A 20631-nucleotide genomic window follows, 5' to 3' on the forward strand; every position below is an offset into this window, starting at 1 on the left:
CCTGAAGGAGGTAGAGAGTGAAGGGTGACAGAACAGGGGAGGAACAGAAAGAAAAGAGGAGGGAGTGTGAAGAATTTAGAGATAGTAGAGAGACTGAGCAGGGTAAGGCAAGTGATGAGGGAGAATAGAAGGCAGTGTACATTAAGAATCCAAAACGAAAAAGACATATGTTCAGAGCGAGCCTGTTCCATGCTGTCCAGATTCCATCCTCCATGATCATTCTTTGGATCTTTTACATTGGAAACATGCGCCCTCTCCCATCCACCTTCAATGAAATAACCTAATTGGGTTGATGAGCTGGCTTCAACCCCTCCTCAATCCTCCTACCGCAGAAGTATACTATTCAATTCCCATGGTGTTGTCCTCCTTGGTACGCATTTCCACCATCCTAGCAAACCAAATGACATCTGGACCCCAATGCGATACACCTCAAGAACATTCAAGCTTGTCCTTCCCGTCAAGACTAAATAGATTTAGTAGTAGTATGCCTTAGAGTCGGGTGAAGGTGTCATCTTGGCATGCTGTCACCCACAGCCCAACCCTGGGTAAGGGGTTGCTCAGCATACCACGTGCCTCCATTTCCATATTCCTGCTAACCCCATGACCAGGGATAGGTGGATTTGGTGGGGGCGGAGAAGGTTGGGAGCACCTGTACAAATGTTTCTTTAAGGGACGGTTGGCATACTAAACTGTGAAGACCACTGCCCTATGATGGGCTCAACTTTTAGATGGGCCACGCCTCCCATGATGAGCCTCTTTGTGAAACTAAAGAGCCTCGGAATTGGTTTGAAAGATGCATCTACTGGGCTAAAAGAAGTTGAAATAGCTATTCAGCCTCCTTGGCTCAAAGGAAGTGGGGGGTTGACAGCACAATTGGTTCAATGGCCAGACTCACTACCAGCTTTCAAAACTGCCATGCAACCCCCCCCTACCCAAAATGTTGAGTCTGGCTTGAGGCTGCCGTGACATCATCTGGCTGTCGGGCTCAGTTCACAGGTTAGTCATTCTGGCAATCCTGCAGTGTACCAGTTAGTCGACCTATCCCTACACCAATAGTCGAGAGATATCTAGTACAGGAAAAGGGTATCTGTTCGGAATAGGAATTCCGCAACACCACAGGTTTCCATTGCAGCCCCTGGCTGCAAGCACCTCTGAATCTAGGGGGCAGTGTTTGAGCTCCTCGTGCCTCCAGTCCCTCATCATGATGCTTCCACTTGCATCTCTTGCTGTACTTTCCAGGCATTTCGGCTCTGAATCATGGGTGGCAAAAAATGTCTACTCTAAGGTGAGGATGCGGATCGCACAGGCCGGCCGCATGAAGACAAGGCTCTCTTCAATTTTCCCTGATGGTTACTATGAACCCCCCCGGATTTATTTTGGCGGGAGTTCTTTTGAGAAAAGTCTTGTTTGAACCGACACTGTCTTCTGTTGCTTTTATTTTAGAGGTTTTCTGACAATAATGGAAACTAAAAGTGGGTATTACGCAATCTCATAAGAAGGCTCTGGCGACCTGGCAGAGGAACACCGATCTCTCTTGTGCAAAACAACTTTGATTTTTGCCATTGTTTTTGTGGCAGAACATTGAAACTGCTTGTTATTCGTCACAAATAGCGGTGTTAACAGTAAAAAAAAAAACAAATCTGTTGAATAATGTTGGGAGTGGCAAGCCATTGATTAACAAAGTCACACGACTGATAACTTTGTATGCAAAGATGAAACAGTCACAAAAGGAACCGAGTGATACAAGTGCATTTTAGCAAAGACCGGGCCTCAATCTCCCAAGAGTAGCTGGTGCCACTCTAGTACACTAAATAATGCATGGCAATAAGCACCACTGTAGATGGCTGTCCCAGGACTACAATATCAAGAGGCAGAAAAATTAAAGGTTTCAATGCATGCCCCTAACTCCAAATTATCAATGATCAAATAGTATAAAGGAATCAAAAAGCTCACCAGAAATGTGTGTAGTACACAAAGACCTTCAAAGTTTTGGGATTAACACAGCATAACATGACTACAAAGCAAATTGTAAACGGAGCAAGGGTCGTAAAACAGAATAAGAAGGGAATCAGTTTGAGGATTTTCGAGGCAAGTGCGCAGCTAAAAGGCAGAGCACTCTGGGAGACTATCTGAGCCCGAGGGCTGAAAGCTAGCCAAACTGCAGCCGAGTGTGACACACGCTATTCGTACATTAAGTCGGAACTTTAAATACCTTGCGATGTGTGCGTTTCGGAATAATGTTCTCCGCACTGGGGATGCATTGGAGGAAGGATGTATGGCTGCTGGCGAGCCTGAAATAAATCAAAGAAACAAAAAGCAATAAATACTCACACAAAAAGGCCAATGGTTATAACTGGAATACCACCGTATAAGATCCTTAAAGCACTCTTGGATTCCATCTAAGTGACAGGTTCATATAGAATCAATGTAACATCACGCTGCCTCCCACGTTCACCTATTCATTGCACTATGCTTCTAAGAGGAAAACTCTGCTAGGACAGCCTGGCGTGGGCACTTCAGCATCCTATATTAAATAAGGGACTTCTACAGCACACACTTAGTTCAGGGGCAGCAGTGTGCAGTGTAGTAAAGGTGAAGGGTGGTAACAATTACAAGGAGCAAGAGGAAGTAGGGTTATTGGAGCCCACCCCCTTCTTATCCCTGGGTCATCCTGACCCTGGAGTAACTGAACGAGAGCTAGTACCAAGTTGAGCGAACTACCAAAAACTCCTTCGCTTACAAGTGATTTAATTAACATACCAATTATCAAATGAGAAGGGCGGGCAAGCACAGGACAGAGTCAAAGTGAGAAGTAAGCCCAAAGCCACAAGAAGTGGCATAAATCAAACAAAACTGGCCACTTGCGCCCAACCTACTCCAATTCCAATAAGTCAGAATCCAATTGACCAGATATTAAAAAAGCCAAAACGTCAATAAAATAATATTTAATTAACAGCCAATACGTGTTTCTCGACATGCTGAACGCTGCTTTATTCCAACAGGGACCTGGGCCTGATTAACCACAGTATATGAATTTGGAGTTGCATATTTTGCAACATTGGGTATCTACCATACAGTGTATTCACAGTGTGTTACAGGTCAAGACTTTGTGGATTGGCACTTGAGCCTCATATAAAGGGACTGATTTAATCAAAAATAATAATGTGAATGTTGTGGAACTATTGAAAGTCTTATAAAAACAGGACTTGCACAGAGGAAGACAGTTAATGGGTCAAAACACGTGTTGGCTGTTAATTATGGCTGTTAATTAAATATTATTTTATAGAAGTTTTGGCTTTTCGTCTATCTAGTCAATCAGATTCTGACTTATATGCTGATAAGTGGGAGTAGGATGGCCACAAGTGGCCAGTTCGGTTTGATTGATGCCACATCCTGATCTTTGATCCTTCTGTTTAAATAGCAGAGTCTTCAGATGTATTCTTAATTGCCCGAGCTAGGGGACAGGTCTGAGGCGACTAGTTCTTAGATGAGTCTAGCAGGAACAGAACACATTGCTCACTGGAGTATTCTTTCGATTGGCTACTGCTACCATGATGTGCTTTCACTCCTTCCTCCCTCTAGACCAACACTCTTTACAACCTACCCACATCACCCCCCCTTTCAACCTACCTACATGCAGGTTGTCCCTACATGCTCAACTGCTCTCTTTTCAAGTTCCTTCTCCTAGTCTACAAAGCTATCAATGAATGGTCTTGCTCCTCAGTACAAGTCTGATGGCATCTCAATTTACTCTACATCCAACCCCCATCTGCACTAAACCTCACCATCCCATACCCTCCATGTGCCTCCTCTCGCTTCCACTCTTTCTCCCTACTCACCCGACTTCACTGAAACCAACTGTGCATAACAATCAAAGCCAGCCCAAATGTGGATTTCTTCAAAGATTTGCTTAAACTTTATTTCACTGTCTAAGAAGCAGCTCCCTCTGCTCGCTAGCCCACCCTCCTTACCTTACCTGACCTCACCACTGTCTCCAGTGATGTTTAATGAGTCGATTTTGTCTACTTAAACCGTAGTCCTATATAGATTGAAGTGCTTTTCCCCCTTACGTTAATGTTACCTATGTAAGATATAGATATATATATATATATATATATATATATATATATATAGTCACAGAGTGGCCTGCTACAAAAAACACACCAACTCTGAAAGCAAGTCCAAGGGCGTTCATTACAATTATTAGATGGGATAGCTGCATCTCTTGTGACAAAGGTATCTGGACCGAGCGGGGCTTGGGAAATTTGGCGCTAGGCCCGGACCTCTCTGGTCTTTCTTTCTGGTCTACCCCGGCCCTGACCCTGCCACCCTAACCCAAACGTCCCTACTGAGAATGTTAGTAACACTAGAATCGGTAAACCCCATCTTTCTGTCACTACCTTGGCTCCACATGTTTCCCCCCTCCAAGTCTTTGGCTATCTGACTCCCTAGGGATCTTCTTACTTTCCCTCTCATATCCGTGCTTGGGAGTATCAGGCTGTAATGAAGGGTGCCTTCTTTCACCCAGCATCCTGCTCACTCCTTTCACTTTTACTTCTCTAAGGGACTCGGGATATGGTGCCCTACTTACCCTGTTGCTAGCCCCTAATCAGACCCTCAGGGATATGTTGCCCTGCTAACCCCTCTAGCACCCAACTAGCACTCTACTATGTATTTCGTCACTTGCTACTCCCGTTGCCTACTATGTTTACTCCTAACTACTACTACTAGCTCCACCCCTACTGCTACTACTCTGCTCCTCCTACTTTATCTCTACTATTCACACTCTCCCCTCTCTCACACAAACACTCCACAGACCCACTCCTTATAGCCTCTGCATTCCTTTTGTTCTCGCCTCCTCTGGTCTCTCGGACATCTTCCACCACCTCCTGCCCTCACCCAAGTAACCCACACCCCACCCTCTCCCAGGAATGTCCACTTACCTTAACAAATAGCTTACTTGGCTCGAGGGGGTGTGACAGGGGAATGCCATGGGAGGGCTTAAAAGGGCTGGTAAGCCCCGCCCTTTTCCAACATGGACCCGGCTAGGGACCATGGCCGTTTTGATTGATATTGATTGATTGATATTTTATTTTTATCGCGCTTGTACACAAGTGTTTCAGAGCGCGACAAGGGAGGGGAACGGGAGAACAAAACAGCGATCTTACTAGGCCCAATTACATTGAGAACGCACAAGTGCATGGGAGAGGGGGAGGGGAAAAGTGCATGGAAGGAGGGAGAAGTGGAAAGTGTGAAGCAGAGGAGAAACAGATAAATAACAATAAATAAATAATAAAGGCAACAAAAAGTGGTAGTGCATTGCTCAAGGACTACAGGTCCTTTTAGTTTAATAATACTCCCTGGTGGCATAGTGTTGGGGAGGGGGAGCCTCCCTAGATGCCTCTTATTGAATATCAAAATAATTCCTGGGGAGCTAGTGGGACCCCTGTAGCTGCAGACCCCAGCACACAGTCTTCTGAAGCATGCCGGTGTCGTCGTGGACACGGCATCCCATGGTGCCGGGTCTAGCCTTGCTACGTCCTGCGGCCGGTGTTGTGGAGTGTTTCTGAACCCCTTGCAGGGGATGCTGCTACAATCTCCAGCTTTGGAGTTAACATCTCCCCCGGCTGCTGGTCTGCTTCTGCGCCCTGGAGGCCGCCATCACTGCAGGTAAGGAGGGGTGGTCAGGGGGCCTGCCTGCCTTGACAGGGCCACAACGCCGGCCCTGCCACAGCATATTTATGCAATATTCCATTTGAGGCAAGTCACACATGCCACAACGCCAGTTCAGAGCTACAGCAAGGCATTGTAGGTATGCAAATGGACTCAAATGCAAACCGTTTTCTCCAATGAATTGCTCTTGTCGTTCTTACAGGGAAGTGCTATTTTATGCATAGCTTAATGCACCCAAGACAGACATTTCTCTAGACTGCAGACAACTACATACCTGGTTTAACCCTTATTAGGGATCATCATTGTAGTATAGAGTGGCAGGCTTGTGGATGGGGCATGTTAAACACACACCCGCTTAATCATGATAGGTTTAAGTGATGTGTACTAGGTGGCATTGTCTCATGTGTGACTTGGCTCAAATGGAATACTGCACTTTCACATTTCAGGTGGAAGGTTTTTTGCAAGCCTTTTAAACCCACCATAATTTTGCTGATATATGGGATGCATTACTCACCGTAATCGTATTTCTGATGCTTACATCTGCTCAGATGCACATGCTATGCATAGGCCGACATCTAGTGGTAGCTGCAGAGTATTACATTTTTTGTTTTCAAAAGTCGAAAAGGAACGTCGACTGGGCGTGCCAGTAATGCTATCCCTAGTGTGACGTTTACTGTACCCATAGTCCTTCATGCTTCGAGGTCCCTCCGATTGTTTTGTTTCTGATATGAGGTAGCATGAAGTTTAGAGTGAGTACAGATGTAAAAAAGCAGATGAAAGCAGATAAGGCCAGAGAAACATCTATGCGCCTTCCACTCCACAGGGGAGGAAGGGTGGGCGCATGTGAATCTAAGCAGATACAAACACCAGAAATACGATTACAGTGAGTAATGTATCCCTTCTGAGGCTTGTGGAATCTGCCTAGATCACATTCTATGCATAGATTAGCGAGCAGTGTCTGGAAAGGTACAGAGGCAAATAGATGTTTTAGCACTGCCTGTCTCACCTGTGAATCTGCTTTAGAATGTGTATCAATGCAGTAGTGCTGAGTAAAGGTATGAAAAGAGCTTCATATAGCTCCTTTGCAAATGGCGTCCAGCAGGACATTTGCAATAAAGCCCAAGGTAGCCCCAGTACCCCTGGTAGAGCGCGCTTTTGGTGTGAAGGACTGTTATTAGACAGAGAGTAGCAGAGCTGTATGCATTTCACTATCCATTTGGAGATGGCGCTTTTTGGAACGTGATCATCTTCCCTGCCAGGTGCTATGGAGACAAACATTTGTTTTTTTAAGCAGTCTTGTCTTGTTTACATAGTAAAGTACCGCCCTCCTTACATCTAGTGTATGGTGTTTGTTCTCCGCTGAGCTTAAACAGTTTTGAAAGAAAGCTGGTAGTGCGATGGACTGGTTGACTATGAACTTCGGTGAAAACCTAGGGTGCGTTCTTAGTACCAATTTGTCTTTGTGGATAACAAAGTAAGGGTTTTGCACTGACAAAGCTTGTAGTTCACCGACTCTTCTAATGGAGGTGATAGCCACCAGAAAAGCTGTCTTATATGTAAGGTGTTTAAGGCTGAACTTGTGCATAGGCTCAAAGGGGGGGATCTTATGAGCTTTGCAAGTACCACATTTAGGTCCCAACCTGGAGGAAGGTTTGAAATTGGAGGGTAAAGTCTTTTTACTCCTGCCATGAGTGCCTCAATGGTGTTTTGTTTGTGTGCCTCCTTGAGGATGTCCATACACCTTTGAGGTAGTTTTAAATTGCCAAATTCAATGACTTCAGGAGCCAAGCTGCCAAGTTTATAGACTGAGGTTGTGGTTGTAACGTTGGACCGCGTGCTGTGTGAGCATGTTGTAGGGGCACAGGTGTTTGATTGGATTGCATATTGCCTTGCCAGTTTGCATAGATGTGGAAACCAAGGTTGTCTCACCCACATAGGAGCAACTAAGATTAGTGTCACTTGCTCCAGGTGTATTTTGTTCACCAACCTGCCCAGTAGCGGGGTCGGGGAAAAGTGTAGGCAAGTTTCCCTGGCCAGTTTATCCATAGGGCGTTCCCCTTGGACCTGTGTTAGGGAAACCTGGATGTGAAGTCTGGGCATTGCGTGTTTTGGCTTGTGGTGAAGTCTAAAGGGAGAAGATATTGTTTATGGTATTTCAGTCGAGCTGCCACGTGTGTTCTTTGGGTAGAGGATCTCTGCTTAATGAGTATGCCAGAGAATTGAGTTCCCCTGGAACGTGTTGCGATGTTAGGAACATGCCCCGCTTGAGTGCCCGCTTTCACATTTTTTGTGCTAGCCTGGACAGATTTGGAGAGTGAGTGCCCCCCTGCTTGTTTATGTAAAACATGGCAGTGGTGCTGTACGCGAGGACTTGTACTGTCTGACCGGACATGTGCACTTGGAAAGTTTGCGGTGCTTTGAGCACGGCTATCAGTTCCAAAAGGTTTATGTGATTTTGGACTGTGATCTGTGTCCACAGGCCATGCGCTGTGTGGTGAAGGTAATGGGGTCACCACCTGGCGAGTGATACGTCTGTTGTGACAACTGCTTGCACTGTAGGGCAGTGAAAAGGTTTTCCCTTTAACAGGTTTTCCTTTGTCCACCAGCGTAGTGCTTGAACTAGGGTTAGCGAAACAACCACTAGATCATCCAATGGACCGCTTTCCTGAGACCACTGTTTTGCTAACCTCTGTTGCATTGGACGCATGCGCAGCCGTGTGTGCGTAACCAAGTAAATGCATTTTGCCATCATCCCGAGCAAGTGCATTGCTTTGCGTACGGTTATTTGGTGACCGGCTAGATACTGCGGTATTTGCAGCAGTACGTTTTGCACGCTTTCATCTGACGCAAAGACTAGAACCTCTTCTGTCTTTATGACAGCTCCTAAGAACGGTTTGGTTTTGCTTGGAGCAAAACCTGATTATTTCTTGTTGATTGACAATCCCAATTCGAACAGGAGATTGATTGTTCTGTTCTTTGGGTATTTTGCTTGCAAATTTGAGGGGATTTCACTGTGATGAGCCATTCATTGGGATAAGGGTACGTTGGAAATGATTCTCTGCGTAGATGCGCTGCCACTACCGGTAGTACCTTGGTAAATACCCTTGAAGCGGAGGCTATGCCGAAGGGCAGTGCCTTAAAAAGGTAGTGTTGGTTCACTATTGTGAAACAAGAAACTTCTGTGCGCTGGGAACATTGAAATATCAAAGTATGCATCTTTCATATCCAAGGTTGCCATGTAGTCCCCCTGCTTTCGCAGTGGGATTACCTCCTGAAGTTTTGTCATGCAGAATTTTTGTGGCTCGACATAGGTGTTTGCAGGTGTTTGCAGGGCGCAGGTCTAGGACAGGGCGCATTTTTAAGTCTTTTTACGGCAGAAGGAATTACATTGAATAAATACCCTTGTTTACCTGGTTTGCTGGGACGAACTCTATGGCTTCCTTTAGAAGCAGTGCCTTCATCTCTTCCAACAGGATACGCTGTCCTTTCTGTGAGGTCTGTCTTTGTCTTGGCATGTGGTTGGCTAGTGTTTGGATCAGGTCTATGCAATACCTCCAGGTTGTTTTTAAGGATGCAGTTGGCTACCTGTTTCCCCGTCAGCCATGGTGAGTGAGAGTTGAGTTTTTAGGGGCTCCGGGACTGAGTCTATCTGTTGTGCGAGCTCATCCTACTTGTGGCAATTATAACTGGCTAATAGCATTGTGTGATTAGCTATCCTTGTTTGATAGGCTGCCAAAGAAGCTACCTCCTGCCCACAGTGTCTATTTTCTTGCTCTCCTTGTCAGGTGGGGCTTCAGCAGAGGCCAGAGGGGTTCCCACCCTCTTTCTTGTAGTGCTAACTACTAAAGTGTTGGGCATTAGCTGCCCCCTAATGTATGAGGGTTCAGAGGGGGGCTGGTCTGAACATCTTCTCGATGAGTGGGTTGACTGCCCGTGTCAAATTGGGTGTAAGCAGAGAGGGCTGAATGCACCTCTGTACCGATTGTAACAGGGGGATGCATTGAGTTGCCAATTTTCTATCCCCAAGGTTGTCCTCCAAGAAGTTTTTGTTGACTTGGGCTTCTTGGGTGTCTATTTTGAAGTGCTCTGCAGCCTTTAGAAGCAGGTCATTATATTGAAACTGTTGCCTATCGGGGAATCGGCCACCAGTGGCTCTGTGTAGTCTGGGGACTGGATGGCATATAAGTCCTCATTGTCGTTGTCACAATATTGGTCCAAGTCCAATGTGTCCCCTTCATCCTCTGGGTCTGTGTATGTGCCAGGGTCTTGAGAGCTTTGCATGCTACGGTAATAAGTGCCTTGACCTAGGTGATGTGGCGAGGTGGTAGCCTGCAAGGTGTCTAGACAGGCTTTTTTGAAAGCGGGCTGAGTGAATATTGCCCCGCTCTGAGTGACTGCTGCTCCACGTTGTGGGGTTCCGTGAAGGTTTTGGAGGGCCCTCAGGGTGGTCATCGAAGAAATGTATAAAACAAGACATTCTTCTCATGACTTTGTCAAATTGTTCTTAAGTCCATTGTGAGGCGCTTGGCAATACAAAGGGAGCAGGAGTAGTAGGAGCAGGTGTAGGTGGGGCTCTGGGACAGGGGTTTTCTTATGGTCCATAGCCGCTGAAAGGGTGCCCTCTGGGGTAGTGTAATCCCTGCTTTTATTAGCCTGAACATTTTTAATCTAGGGTATTGAAGATTTTAACCAGGTTACTCACTGTAGTGACCATCTTACTCCTAGTCCATAGTCCCCTTTCCTCCATACTTATGGGACATTCCTCCGTCCTGTGGGACGGGACCGGAGCACTTTGTAAAAAGCATCACATTTTTCAAAAATGTGTCCATCCCTCTCTTTTTACGCGGGGTACCACACGCGCCCGTAACCGCGCTAAGAACCCCCTGGATCCGATGGGCCCCCCCAGTCATCGACTCCCATAAGGACTTATCAAGCCCCAAGGGAGTGTCCCAGAGCCTCTTGGACTCAGTGGCCGGTGGCGCCAGGCTCATAAGATGCGATGAAGCGGTGAAACTACTTGCTCAGCCTAGTGCCTAAAAAGGAAGGAGACCTTAAGACTTGCATCGATTATCGCGCATTGAGCCAGGTCACTGTTAAAAACAGTTATCCTTTGCCTCTAATCCCTGAACTTTTGGACCAAGTTAAAGAAGCCCGAATTTATACCAAGTTGGATCTCCGTGGGGCATACCACCTGGTACGAATCAAGAAAGGGGACGAATGGAAGACCGCCTTCCGTACCAAATACGGTCTGTTCGAATACCCGGTGATGCCCTTTGGCCTTTGCAACGCCCCAGCGGCATTTCAGTATTTCATGAATGACGTCCTGCGAGAACTAATTGATGTGTGTGTCGTAGTATACATCGACGACATTTTGGTGTACTCCCCGTCTGAACAAGAACATGTGAAACACGTCCGTGCTGTTCTGGACAAACTGTCAACACAAACTATTAGCAAAACTGGAAAAATGCTTCTTCCACGTTACGGAGGTTGAGTTCCTTGGATTTGTCCTAACCCCTCAAGGTGTACGCATGGACTCGCGGAAGGTGGATGCCCTCAATAAAAGGAGTTCAGAGTATGCTTGGGTTCACAAACTTCTATCGTCGTTTCATTCCAGGTTTTTCACAGTTAGTGCATCCTATTACCTTGTTACTACGCCTACAACAACTCCCTGCACGCTAGCATTGGAAAAAGTTCTTTCTATAATATTTACGAGTTGCATCCACAAACCTCTAACCTTGACCCACTTCAACCCCTGGAAATGCCAACAGTAAGAAGTTTGCACACGACTATCACTCAAGTCTTCAAACAAGCAACTGACCATCTGAGGCGAGCTAAAGAAAGATACAAGAAATCGGCAGATATGCACAGGAGTGAAGCTCCCAAATATCAAGTGGGAGATGAAGTCTGGCTGGCGTCAAAGCACATTCCAATGAAAGGAACCCGTACCTTCACTCCCAGACATGGAGGTCCATACACCATTAAAGCCATCATCAATCCGGTAGCTGTGAAGCTGGATTTACCTTCAAACATGAAAATTCATTCCGTATCCCATGTCTAACTTTTGAAACCAGGGCAACCTGGAACCCGAGTACTGAAACCACCAAAACCAATCATAGTTGACAGGGAACCTGAATTCGAGGTTAAGTATATCCTGGACTTAAAAATTGTCAAATCAAAACTATTTTATCTAATAGACTGGAAAGGATATGGACCGCATGAAATATCATGGCAACCTAGCGAAAACATTCATGCCTCACGGTTGTTGAAGAGATTCCATCATAACCACCCGAACAAACCGGGACCAATGGGAGAAAACACAGTGAGTAGGGAATTGGGGGAGGGAGTGCTGTCATGGTTCACGCTAAGAACCCGCTGAATCCGATGGGCCCCCCCAGTCATCGACTCCCATAAGGACTTATCAAGCCCCAAGGGAGTATCCCAGAGCCTCTTGGACTCAGTCCTGGCGCCGGTGGCGCCAGGCTCATAAGATGGGATGAAGCATGTGAAACTACTTGCTCAGCCTAGTGATGCTGAGCCTTTCAGCTTTCTCTGGGTGTGGTTGAGGGACTATTTTACCTGGAACGACTTGCAAGGCTATTTAAGCCACGCCCTGCAGGCAGAACACGCTTCGCGTTATTCTGCACTCATTCAGCGTAACGCTCACTGTGTCTGTCCTTTCCTCGAACTTCTACACTCACGCCCGTTCAGAATTTCATCCATTGGTGCCTAGAAGGAGAAAAGCAAGAGAAAACAAGTCAGTACAACAGCAAAGCCTTACCTGCAGCATCCTTCCATCATTTGCTTCTTGAGCCACTCCCGGACCTCCGCATCAGCTGAAGGGAAGGTATTCGTTCAGGACGAAAGACGCACTCGGGTTCAGCATTCTTCTGGAGCATCTTAGGAGCGGTTCATCCATTCTTCATTCCGACGCCGCGCCGCTTCTGCAAAAAAGAAGAAGAAACAACAGGTTAGTCGTGCATGGAAGGAAAACCAGTATTTTAGACTTATAGCGCCTCACTTTTGCGCTTCAATTCACCTGAAGGAAATCTGCTCCGCATCTTAAAACTACTTGAATCTCCATTCGAAATCCATTCGAGGCCGCACCTGAAAGAAAAGACAAAGACACAGATCAAAAGGGGTTGAGGCAAAATTAAGACTTTAAACACCTACACCAAGCAGTTATTGGCATAGAGACTTACCTGTTTTACCCAGCTCTCCAAGACTCGGCAACCACTCATCGGATCAGTGAAGTAACTCGATCCTGGGAAGGACTGTATTAATCGCGCCCCTGCTAGATTGCAGGACGGAGAGTCTACCTTACAAAATTCTAAGACAAACGCCTCGTGAGGGTGATAGCAAGGGAGAAGTCACAGCAGCATCATCAACTGAGCAGTACCACGCCAGCGCAGACATCATTCGTGCAGCCACGTGCTACGCCCCCATGGAGACCAGGTGAGCGTGACACTTTTCCATCGCCAGGTCAGAGACCTTTAAGCAATAATAGAGGAACCTTATTAGAGGGGACGGCGGGCGGGCGTATGGAGGAAAGGGGACTATGGACTAGGAGTAAGGTGGTCACTACGGTGAGTAAACTGGTTATACTATTACGTCCCTTCCCCTTTCCTCCATACTTATGGGAGATTCCCAAGCACTCCTCACAGGAACTACGGGTGGATGGAAACCCCCTTACTAAAAAAGATTTTTCAGCACAGCCTGCCCAAACTGAGCATCAGATCTGGAGCTCAAGCCCAAGCAGTAATGTTTACAAAAAGCCGATGGGGAGGCCCTAGTAGCCGCTTTCGCAATGGTCTCCCAGGGGACATACTTTTGAAAGGCAACAGCAGTTGCCTTACCCCATACCAGATGTGCATGAATCCCTTTAGGAGGCTATAGACCCTGAACAGTGTAAGACTCCGTAATACAGGCCGCAATCCTTCTGGAGATAGTCGCTTTGGAGGCCTGCTTGGCCTGCGGGTTACCAAAGGTTACCAAAAGTTGAGAAGAACTCCTAAGTTCAGAAGTCTGTCCAGATAGAACTTAAGAGCTCTTCTAACATCCAGGCAATGCAAAACCCTCTCAGCTTCCGAAGCCGGGTTTGGAAAGAAGACAGGCAGAGAGATTGACTGATTTAGATGGAAATCGGAAACTTGGTAGGAGAGAAGGATTCATCCTAAGGAGAACCTTATCCTTGTGGAAAAACAAGAAGGGATGCTCCACCGACAAAGCTTGGAGCTCACTCACTCGCCTTGCTGAGGTAACGGCGACCAAGAAATCCACCTTCCACGAAAGGTGCTTAAGATCTAACGTAGCCATTGAACCACATTCAGATCCCACGTCGGATGCGGTTTACAAACAGGAGGGAAAAGATGCATAAGACCGGCAAAGTGCTGTTCAATCACTGGGTTTAACAGTGAGAAAGAGCACTGGTCCATGGATAGATAGGCGGCCACAGCGAAAGATAAGTCCTGCATGACAGAACATGAATGCCCAACTCTGCAAGATGAGAGACGAAGGACAGCATCGTGTCATTCGTAGCCACCCTGGGGTCCAATTGTTTGTCTAACCACCAGTGACAGAACCAAAGCCACTTGCTCTTATACTGCAACCTCGTCGAAGGCTTTCTGGGTGCCTGGATTATGCGCATGTTGTCAACAGACAGGTTGAGATGTTCTAGAGATCTCAACTCCGGCACCATGCCGCCAAGCTGATCGATTGTGGGGAGGGATGCCACAGCTGTCAATGTCTCTGGTGAAGCAGATCGGGAACTAGCGGAAGCCTGATGGTGCACACACCGACAGATGTTGAAGCTCTGAAAACCAAAACCTGGCCGGCCACCGCAGAAGAGAACAATTGACCGTGTTCTTCAGCTTGCAAATCGTCCGATGAATCAGAGGCAGAGGCCGGAAAGCATAGGCCCTCATATTGTGCCATGGAATCTCGAGAGCTTCTCCCAGAGAGGAAGCTCCCAGCCCGTTTCTGGAGGCATAAAGGCAAATACTTGTTTGCCGATGTCACGAAGAGGTCCACTTCCGGAGTGCCCCAACACAGGAATATCTGCAAGAGGACCTCAGCTTTCAATTCCCACTCGTAGTTGACCATTGTTTGTCGGCTGAGGGCATCTGCTGTGACGTTCAGCTGGCCTGGAATGTGTACTGCCTCCAGTCAGACACCATGCTGAACCGCCCATTCCCACATTTGAATGGCCAGATACACAAGCGGAGGAGACTTGGTGCCCCCCCTGCTTGTTGATGTAAAACATGGACACCACATTGTACGTGCGGACACAAATCACTTTGTTGGCAATGACTGGCATGAAGGCCTTGAGCGCCAGAAAATTCGCCAGAAGTTCTAGATGATTTATATGAAGGAACTTATCTTGTGGCAACCAGAGGTCGGAGACCTGAAGAAGATCCAACGTCGCACCCCACCCCAGAAGGGAGGAGTCCGTCATGATCGTCACCATCGGAGCGGGGTCCTGGAAACCCACACCCACCGATAGGTTGCTGAGAGACGACCACCACACCAGGTCCATTCTCATGAAAGCCGGAATTGATATTATCTTGGAGTCCGGATCCACAGTCTGACGCCAAGAACTCCGAAGAGCCATCTGCGTCCGCCTCATCTTGAGTCGAGCAAGGGGAAGAGCCAATACACGCTAGGCCATGAGGCCCAGAAGCCTCTGGCACCACCAGGCCGACATGCTCTCCGACTGCGCAAACATCTGACACGTGGCCAACAGATCCGCCATTCTGTCCCCGGTCAGGTAAACTCTGCATCGATCGTGTTCCAACGAAAACCCAGGAAAGTCAGGACCTGAGAGACCATCATGGAAGATTTCCGCCAGTTCACCGACAGCCCAAGGTGAAACAGGAGCTTGAGAAACTGAAGATTGCTCGAGGCTTTCAGCGGACAAGGACTGCGCAGTAGCCAATCGGCCAAATACGGATACACATGGATACTCTGTAGCCGAAGATAAGCTGCGATAACCGACATCATCTTCCTAAAGACAAGCGGTGCCGAGCTGAGGCCAAAAGGGAGCACTTGGAACTGGAAGTGCTCCACCCCTACAGAAAACCGTAGGTATCTCTGATGCGGATTCCAGATCAGGATATGCATATACGCATCCTGGAGGTCCACCACGCTGAGCCAATCGACCTTCTGTAAAGAGGACTTTATCTGACAGGGCGTGATCATCTTGAATTTCTCTTGGGGTAGAGAGAGATTGAACTGTAAAAGGTATAGGATGGTACGCAGGCCAGCCTGGTTGTGTTTGGGCACTGTAAACAGCCGGGAATAGAAGCCCTCCCCTCGTTCCCCTAGATGAACGGGTTCCACCGCCCTGAGATCCAGTAACTTCTGAATCTTGGCTCTGAGGGAGGATGACCCAGACTGCTGGAAGGGAGGATTGCTGGGTGGGGTAGGGGGAAGGGTGAAGCGGAATCCGCCCGAGCGACTGACAAGACCCACCGATCCTCGGTGATAGTCTGCCACGCCTCCCAATGAGACGCAATGCGTCCTCCCACCAGGGTCTCGTGCGAGCGCAGAAAACACTAATTTTGTTCGTTTGTCGGTGGCAGCACCACCTGACCCTGAGGAGGAGGCTGAGGAGCGGGAGAAAACCTGACTCTGTTGCTGCCTTTGGTGGGAATTTCCCAAAGGGGTGTCAACCCTGCGGGATTTCCGATCTAAAAAACCCCTGAAACCAGAGGAAGGCTGAGGGTTTGACAACGATCTCTGTGTCCTGAAAGGAGGTTTAACCAGGACAGACAAGGACTTGGCGGTCTGAGTGCTGTCCTTAATTTTGGTCAGCTCCACGTCAGTTGTAGAGTGAAAGAGCTCCTTGCCATCGAAAGGCAGGTCCAAAACCTTATCCTGCACCTCCTTGAAGAACTTGGTGGTGTGCAGCCAAGCTTGACGAGAGGTATCCACACCGAGCATAAGGCCCCGGGCCGAGGTGTCGACGTGGTGCACCGCAGCCTCCGGGAGATCCTGTGCCAAGACCCTGGCGTCCGACATACCCGCTTTGAAATCTTCCAACTTTTAAGGCAGGAATAAACTCCTCAAACTCCGACAGACCTTTCCACATTTTCATATTCACCCCCGCTAACACCAATTCTGCATTGGCTTGATGCAGCTGCAGAGCTGAGTTAGCGAAAATCGTCCTCCCAAGGGAGTCAAGAAGCTTGTCCTCTTTGGCCAGAACCTGTGTAGCCATCGAAGAAGAGGATGACGCAGGTCTGGATTGCAAAGTGGCTGCCGCCACAACCGTGGAGGAGGGGGGCGGACACAATGCTAAGGCCACCTCTTCCGAAGAATGGAGCCTGTAACGCGCATCAATCTTCTTGTTGACAAACAGTCCAGAATGTGGCTTCTCCCAAAATGTACGGACCTCGGCCAAAACGTCCTTCAGAAGAACAAGCCGGTACGCTTCGAAGGAGATAAGGTAAACGCCCCGAAAGCACGACCTCCTGCGGAGCGGGTGCCTCAGGTACTGGAACATCCAACAGACACATCATGTCCGGCACCCGGTCATGAAAAGCTGACAGAGCGGGGCTGGTCTTCGCTGTCCTGATCGCCCTGTACATCATCCGCCAGGTCCGGATCAGGTTGAGTCACATCCGGCACCACAATAGCCTTGTCCACTGGGGACAATGGAGGCAGGGGTGGAAGAGTTGGAGCCTTGAAAGTACTCCTTCATGGGGTCGGAACGCATCCATTTTTGAAACTTGTGGAAAAATGCGTCCTCCGCAGATGATTTAGGTGTGACAGGAGGAGGCCTCTCATGAGCGGGGTAATTCCAGGGGCGTAAGGGAGAGAGTTGCCAAGAGGGCCCTTCCCCACTGTTGTCTACATAAATCAAGGGCGCCAATGCCGCAGGAAGCAAGACATTGTGCGGTAGAGGTATCCGAGCGTTCCAGTCATAAACTAGATGAAACAGATGTGCACAAGGAAACCAATGTTCACATGAAAAAGCACCCCTACACCTAAGGCTGATGGCGTAGTTGTAAGGGTTTTATCCAAAATGGCCGCCCTGGTCTTGGCGGGAACGGCTGCCATTTTGTCGGCACCTGAGGAGAACTGCGACACGTGTGGAAGTGAAGCAGGGGTCCCCACAGGTGGGTCAGGGGTCTTCATTTTAGCCTTAACACAAGGAACCTCGGCTGGGCCGGTACTGTGTGGCCTAGAATGTTTCTGTGATATCGTAACAGCTAAACTAGCCATCAAAGGAAGGACCTCAGCACTGCCGGTAACGGAGGTATTATGGTCTAAAATCTCACTCCGTGCCCCCTCAACAGAACTGGGGTCTCTGCAAGAGCGGGAACAATGAGGAACACACCTCACCTGCAAGACCTTAACTGTTGGTCCCCTTAGCCTCTAAATGACGGGCCTCAGACCAGAGTCCGGTAAAAGCCCCCTCACGAGGGGACTCGAACTTTGGTTCAGTGTCAACAACCTCAACTGAGGTCTCAGGGCTTACCCCAGTGATTTTACGGGAAGCTCCAACCAGGGAGACCTTGAAGCAAGCTCCGGTACCCGATGCCTCAGTAGAACTGGGCCCACAAACAGCGCCCACAGGCCTTGGAATGTAATCCGGTATCAATAGGCCCCTTACGGATGCCCTCAGAGAAAACTCTGGTAGAATTCTTAGGCCTGGAAGGCACCTCGGGGCTAGCCCCAGTAAGAGCTTTTGACGCTCCCCCCGGACCGCGAAGACCCCGTGAAGGAGTCCCCCGGCCGGGGTGCCCTAAAAACTAAAGAACTCACCGGGCATTTCTTTTTTTCGTCGATGAAAGTTTGAAAATGCACCGGGGGTGTATGGTGAAACACCTCCTCCCACCGCTCCAAATGACGTTGAAGTGCCCGCCTGAACGGGAGTCGCAATAAAAGCACGAGTCCCACCGGTGGCCTGGACCCAAACACTCTAAGCACAGAGGATGGGGATCCGCCCTAGCGAAGCGTCGCTGACAAGAAGAACAATTTGGACAGTCTAGCTGAAATGGCATAGACGGACTACCACGCGACCGCTAAGCCAGAGCAAGAGAGGAGGAACTGGAAAAAAAATGAAATCTTCCGAAGATGCAAGTGCGTCCAGTCCTGAGCGAGCGGAGAAAAGGACTGATGGGCGATGTGCTGGGCGGAGCTAAGAAGGGTGGGTTTTACCCCACGTAAAAAGAGAGGAAGGACACATTTTTGAAAAATGTGATGCTTTTTACAAAGTGCTCTGGTCCCGTCCCACAGGACGGAGGAATGTCCCATAAGTATGGTGGAAAGGGGACGGGACATAGGAGTAATGGTTTTTTGATGTTCTGGCCTTTATTTGGGGTGTCAGGAACATGGTTTTTAATTAACTCGCTCAGTTTTGAGGTTCTTCGTGAGGCCGTCGACTCCCGGTCATCAGCACCCAGAAAGTCTGTTTTGGGGGACTATCATGTGGTGATTGCTACCACGATGGCCCAAAGGATAACGAATGTTCAAACCTTCACCTTGATGCCGCGTGTGGCTTATCGGTCGACGACGTAGTCTACTTTCGGCCGTGGGGGATGTGCTTGGTGTGGTGTAACTTGGTAGCTCTTAAGCCACTGTGTGTCGTCCCCGTAGCCGAACCGACGGCCTGTCTGTTGGGGTCGGGGGTGCGCACGCGGGTTTCCAATAAATCCTGATCGCCATTGGCATCACTTATGATGTCGATGCTGCCATTGCTGGAGGCACCCTCAACGTCCATGGTGGATTTGGCCTGCATGGCGTGGTGGGCCCAGCGTTTGGTCTTGCAGCCCTTTAGTTTGCAAGATTTGCACTATTCCTCAGCATGGTCCCTAGGGAGACAAAGGTTGCACAACCGGTGTAAATCTTTCCAGGGAAACTTTCTATTACAGGAAGGGCAACATTTAAAGGGAGTGTTTTGCATGATGTACAAGGATGGCAGCCTGGCGAAATAAATGGGAGCAAAAGGGAAATATATATTCTCTTAATGAGACTAGAATATGAACCTCCCCCCGCTCTCCCTCTGTGCAGGGGCGAAGCCCGATGGGGCCTTGGAAGCCCGCAGACAAAGGATCATCGAGACGGGAGTTTCATTCGTCCACGAGTGAAACTCGTCCTTTAAGCCGTCGCCAAAGATCTTGCGGTAATCGGTTGTCAAAAGGACATTAAGAAATAGTAGAATTAAACTTTACTAAGCAATGGCATCAGCCAAGAAGGAACTCTGGGATATGAGTCCTACTATGATGGCGGGAAAAAACAATCTGAGGGACCTCGATGCATGAAGGACCATAGGTACAGTAGATGTCACATTAGGGATAGTATTATTGGAACGCCCTGTCAACGTCCCTTTTCGAGTTTAGAAACAAAAAATGTAACACTCTGCAACTACCACTAGATGTCGACTTGTGCATAGCAAGTGATCTAAGCAGATTCCACAAGCCTATGAGACAAATATTACTTACCAGTAATCGTCTTTCTGTAGTTTGCATCTGCTTAGAATCACATGCTTTGCATAGGCCTGTCATGATCTCTGCTTCCAAAAGATCAGGACTTGCCCGACTCCCTTGGAAGCAGACCCATAACCCCGGTTCCGAGTGCCACCCAGTCCCAATTGGGACCTTTTGGACCCTGTCCTGGCACCAGTGGCACCAGGCTCATAAAGATTCCCAGTCCCAGCGCTGGAAGCGCCGGGCTCATAATGCTTGGGTGGACTTACCTGCAGCAGACCATGCTGCTTACTTACCTGCCAGTTGAACCCCTGATCCTCTTCTGTTTGGGACTACTTTTCCTGTTGGGTGGGGCAGGAGCCACTCCCTAGGTTCAGAACACTGGAACTCTTCTGGAAAGCAGGATCTCTTTTCTTACCTAGGCGTGGCTGTGGAAGGAGACACCTAAGCACTACAGGAGGCTATTTAAACCACACCCGATGGATGAATCTTGCTTTGCGTTATTCTGCATTCTCTGCAGCAGAACGCT

The 20631-nt window shown here is 48.3% G+C and overlaps 1 protein-coding gene across 1 annotated transcript in view; it reads right to left on the reverse strand.

The window, feature by feature from the left end:
- PTPN14 (protein tyrosine phosphatase non-receptor type 14) overlaps window positions 1-20631 on the reverse strand; it is a 1387330-nt gene that overhangs the window by 141082 nt on the left and 1225617 nt on the right. The window contains exon 13 of the mRNA XM_069608563.1: window positions 2213-2291. Within this exon, the coding sequence (XP_069464664.1) occupies window positions 2213-2291 (79 nt within the window). The remainder of the gene's footprint in view (window positions 1-2212; window positions 2292-20631) is intronic.

This window comes from Ambystoma mexicanum, chromosome 4q (genome assembly GCF_040938575.1).
Source record: "Ambystoma mexicanum isolate Mex_15411 chromosome 4q, UKY_AmexF1_1, whole genome shotgun sequence".
NCBI lineage: Eukaryota > Metazoa > Chordata > Amphibia > Caudata > Ambystomatidae > Ambystoma > Ambystoma mexicanum.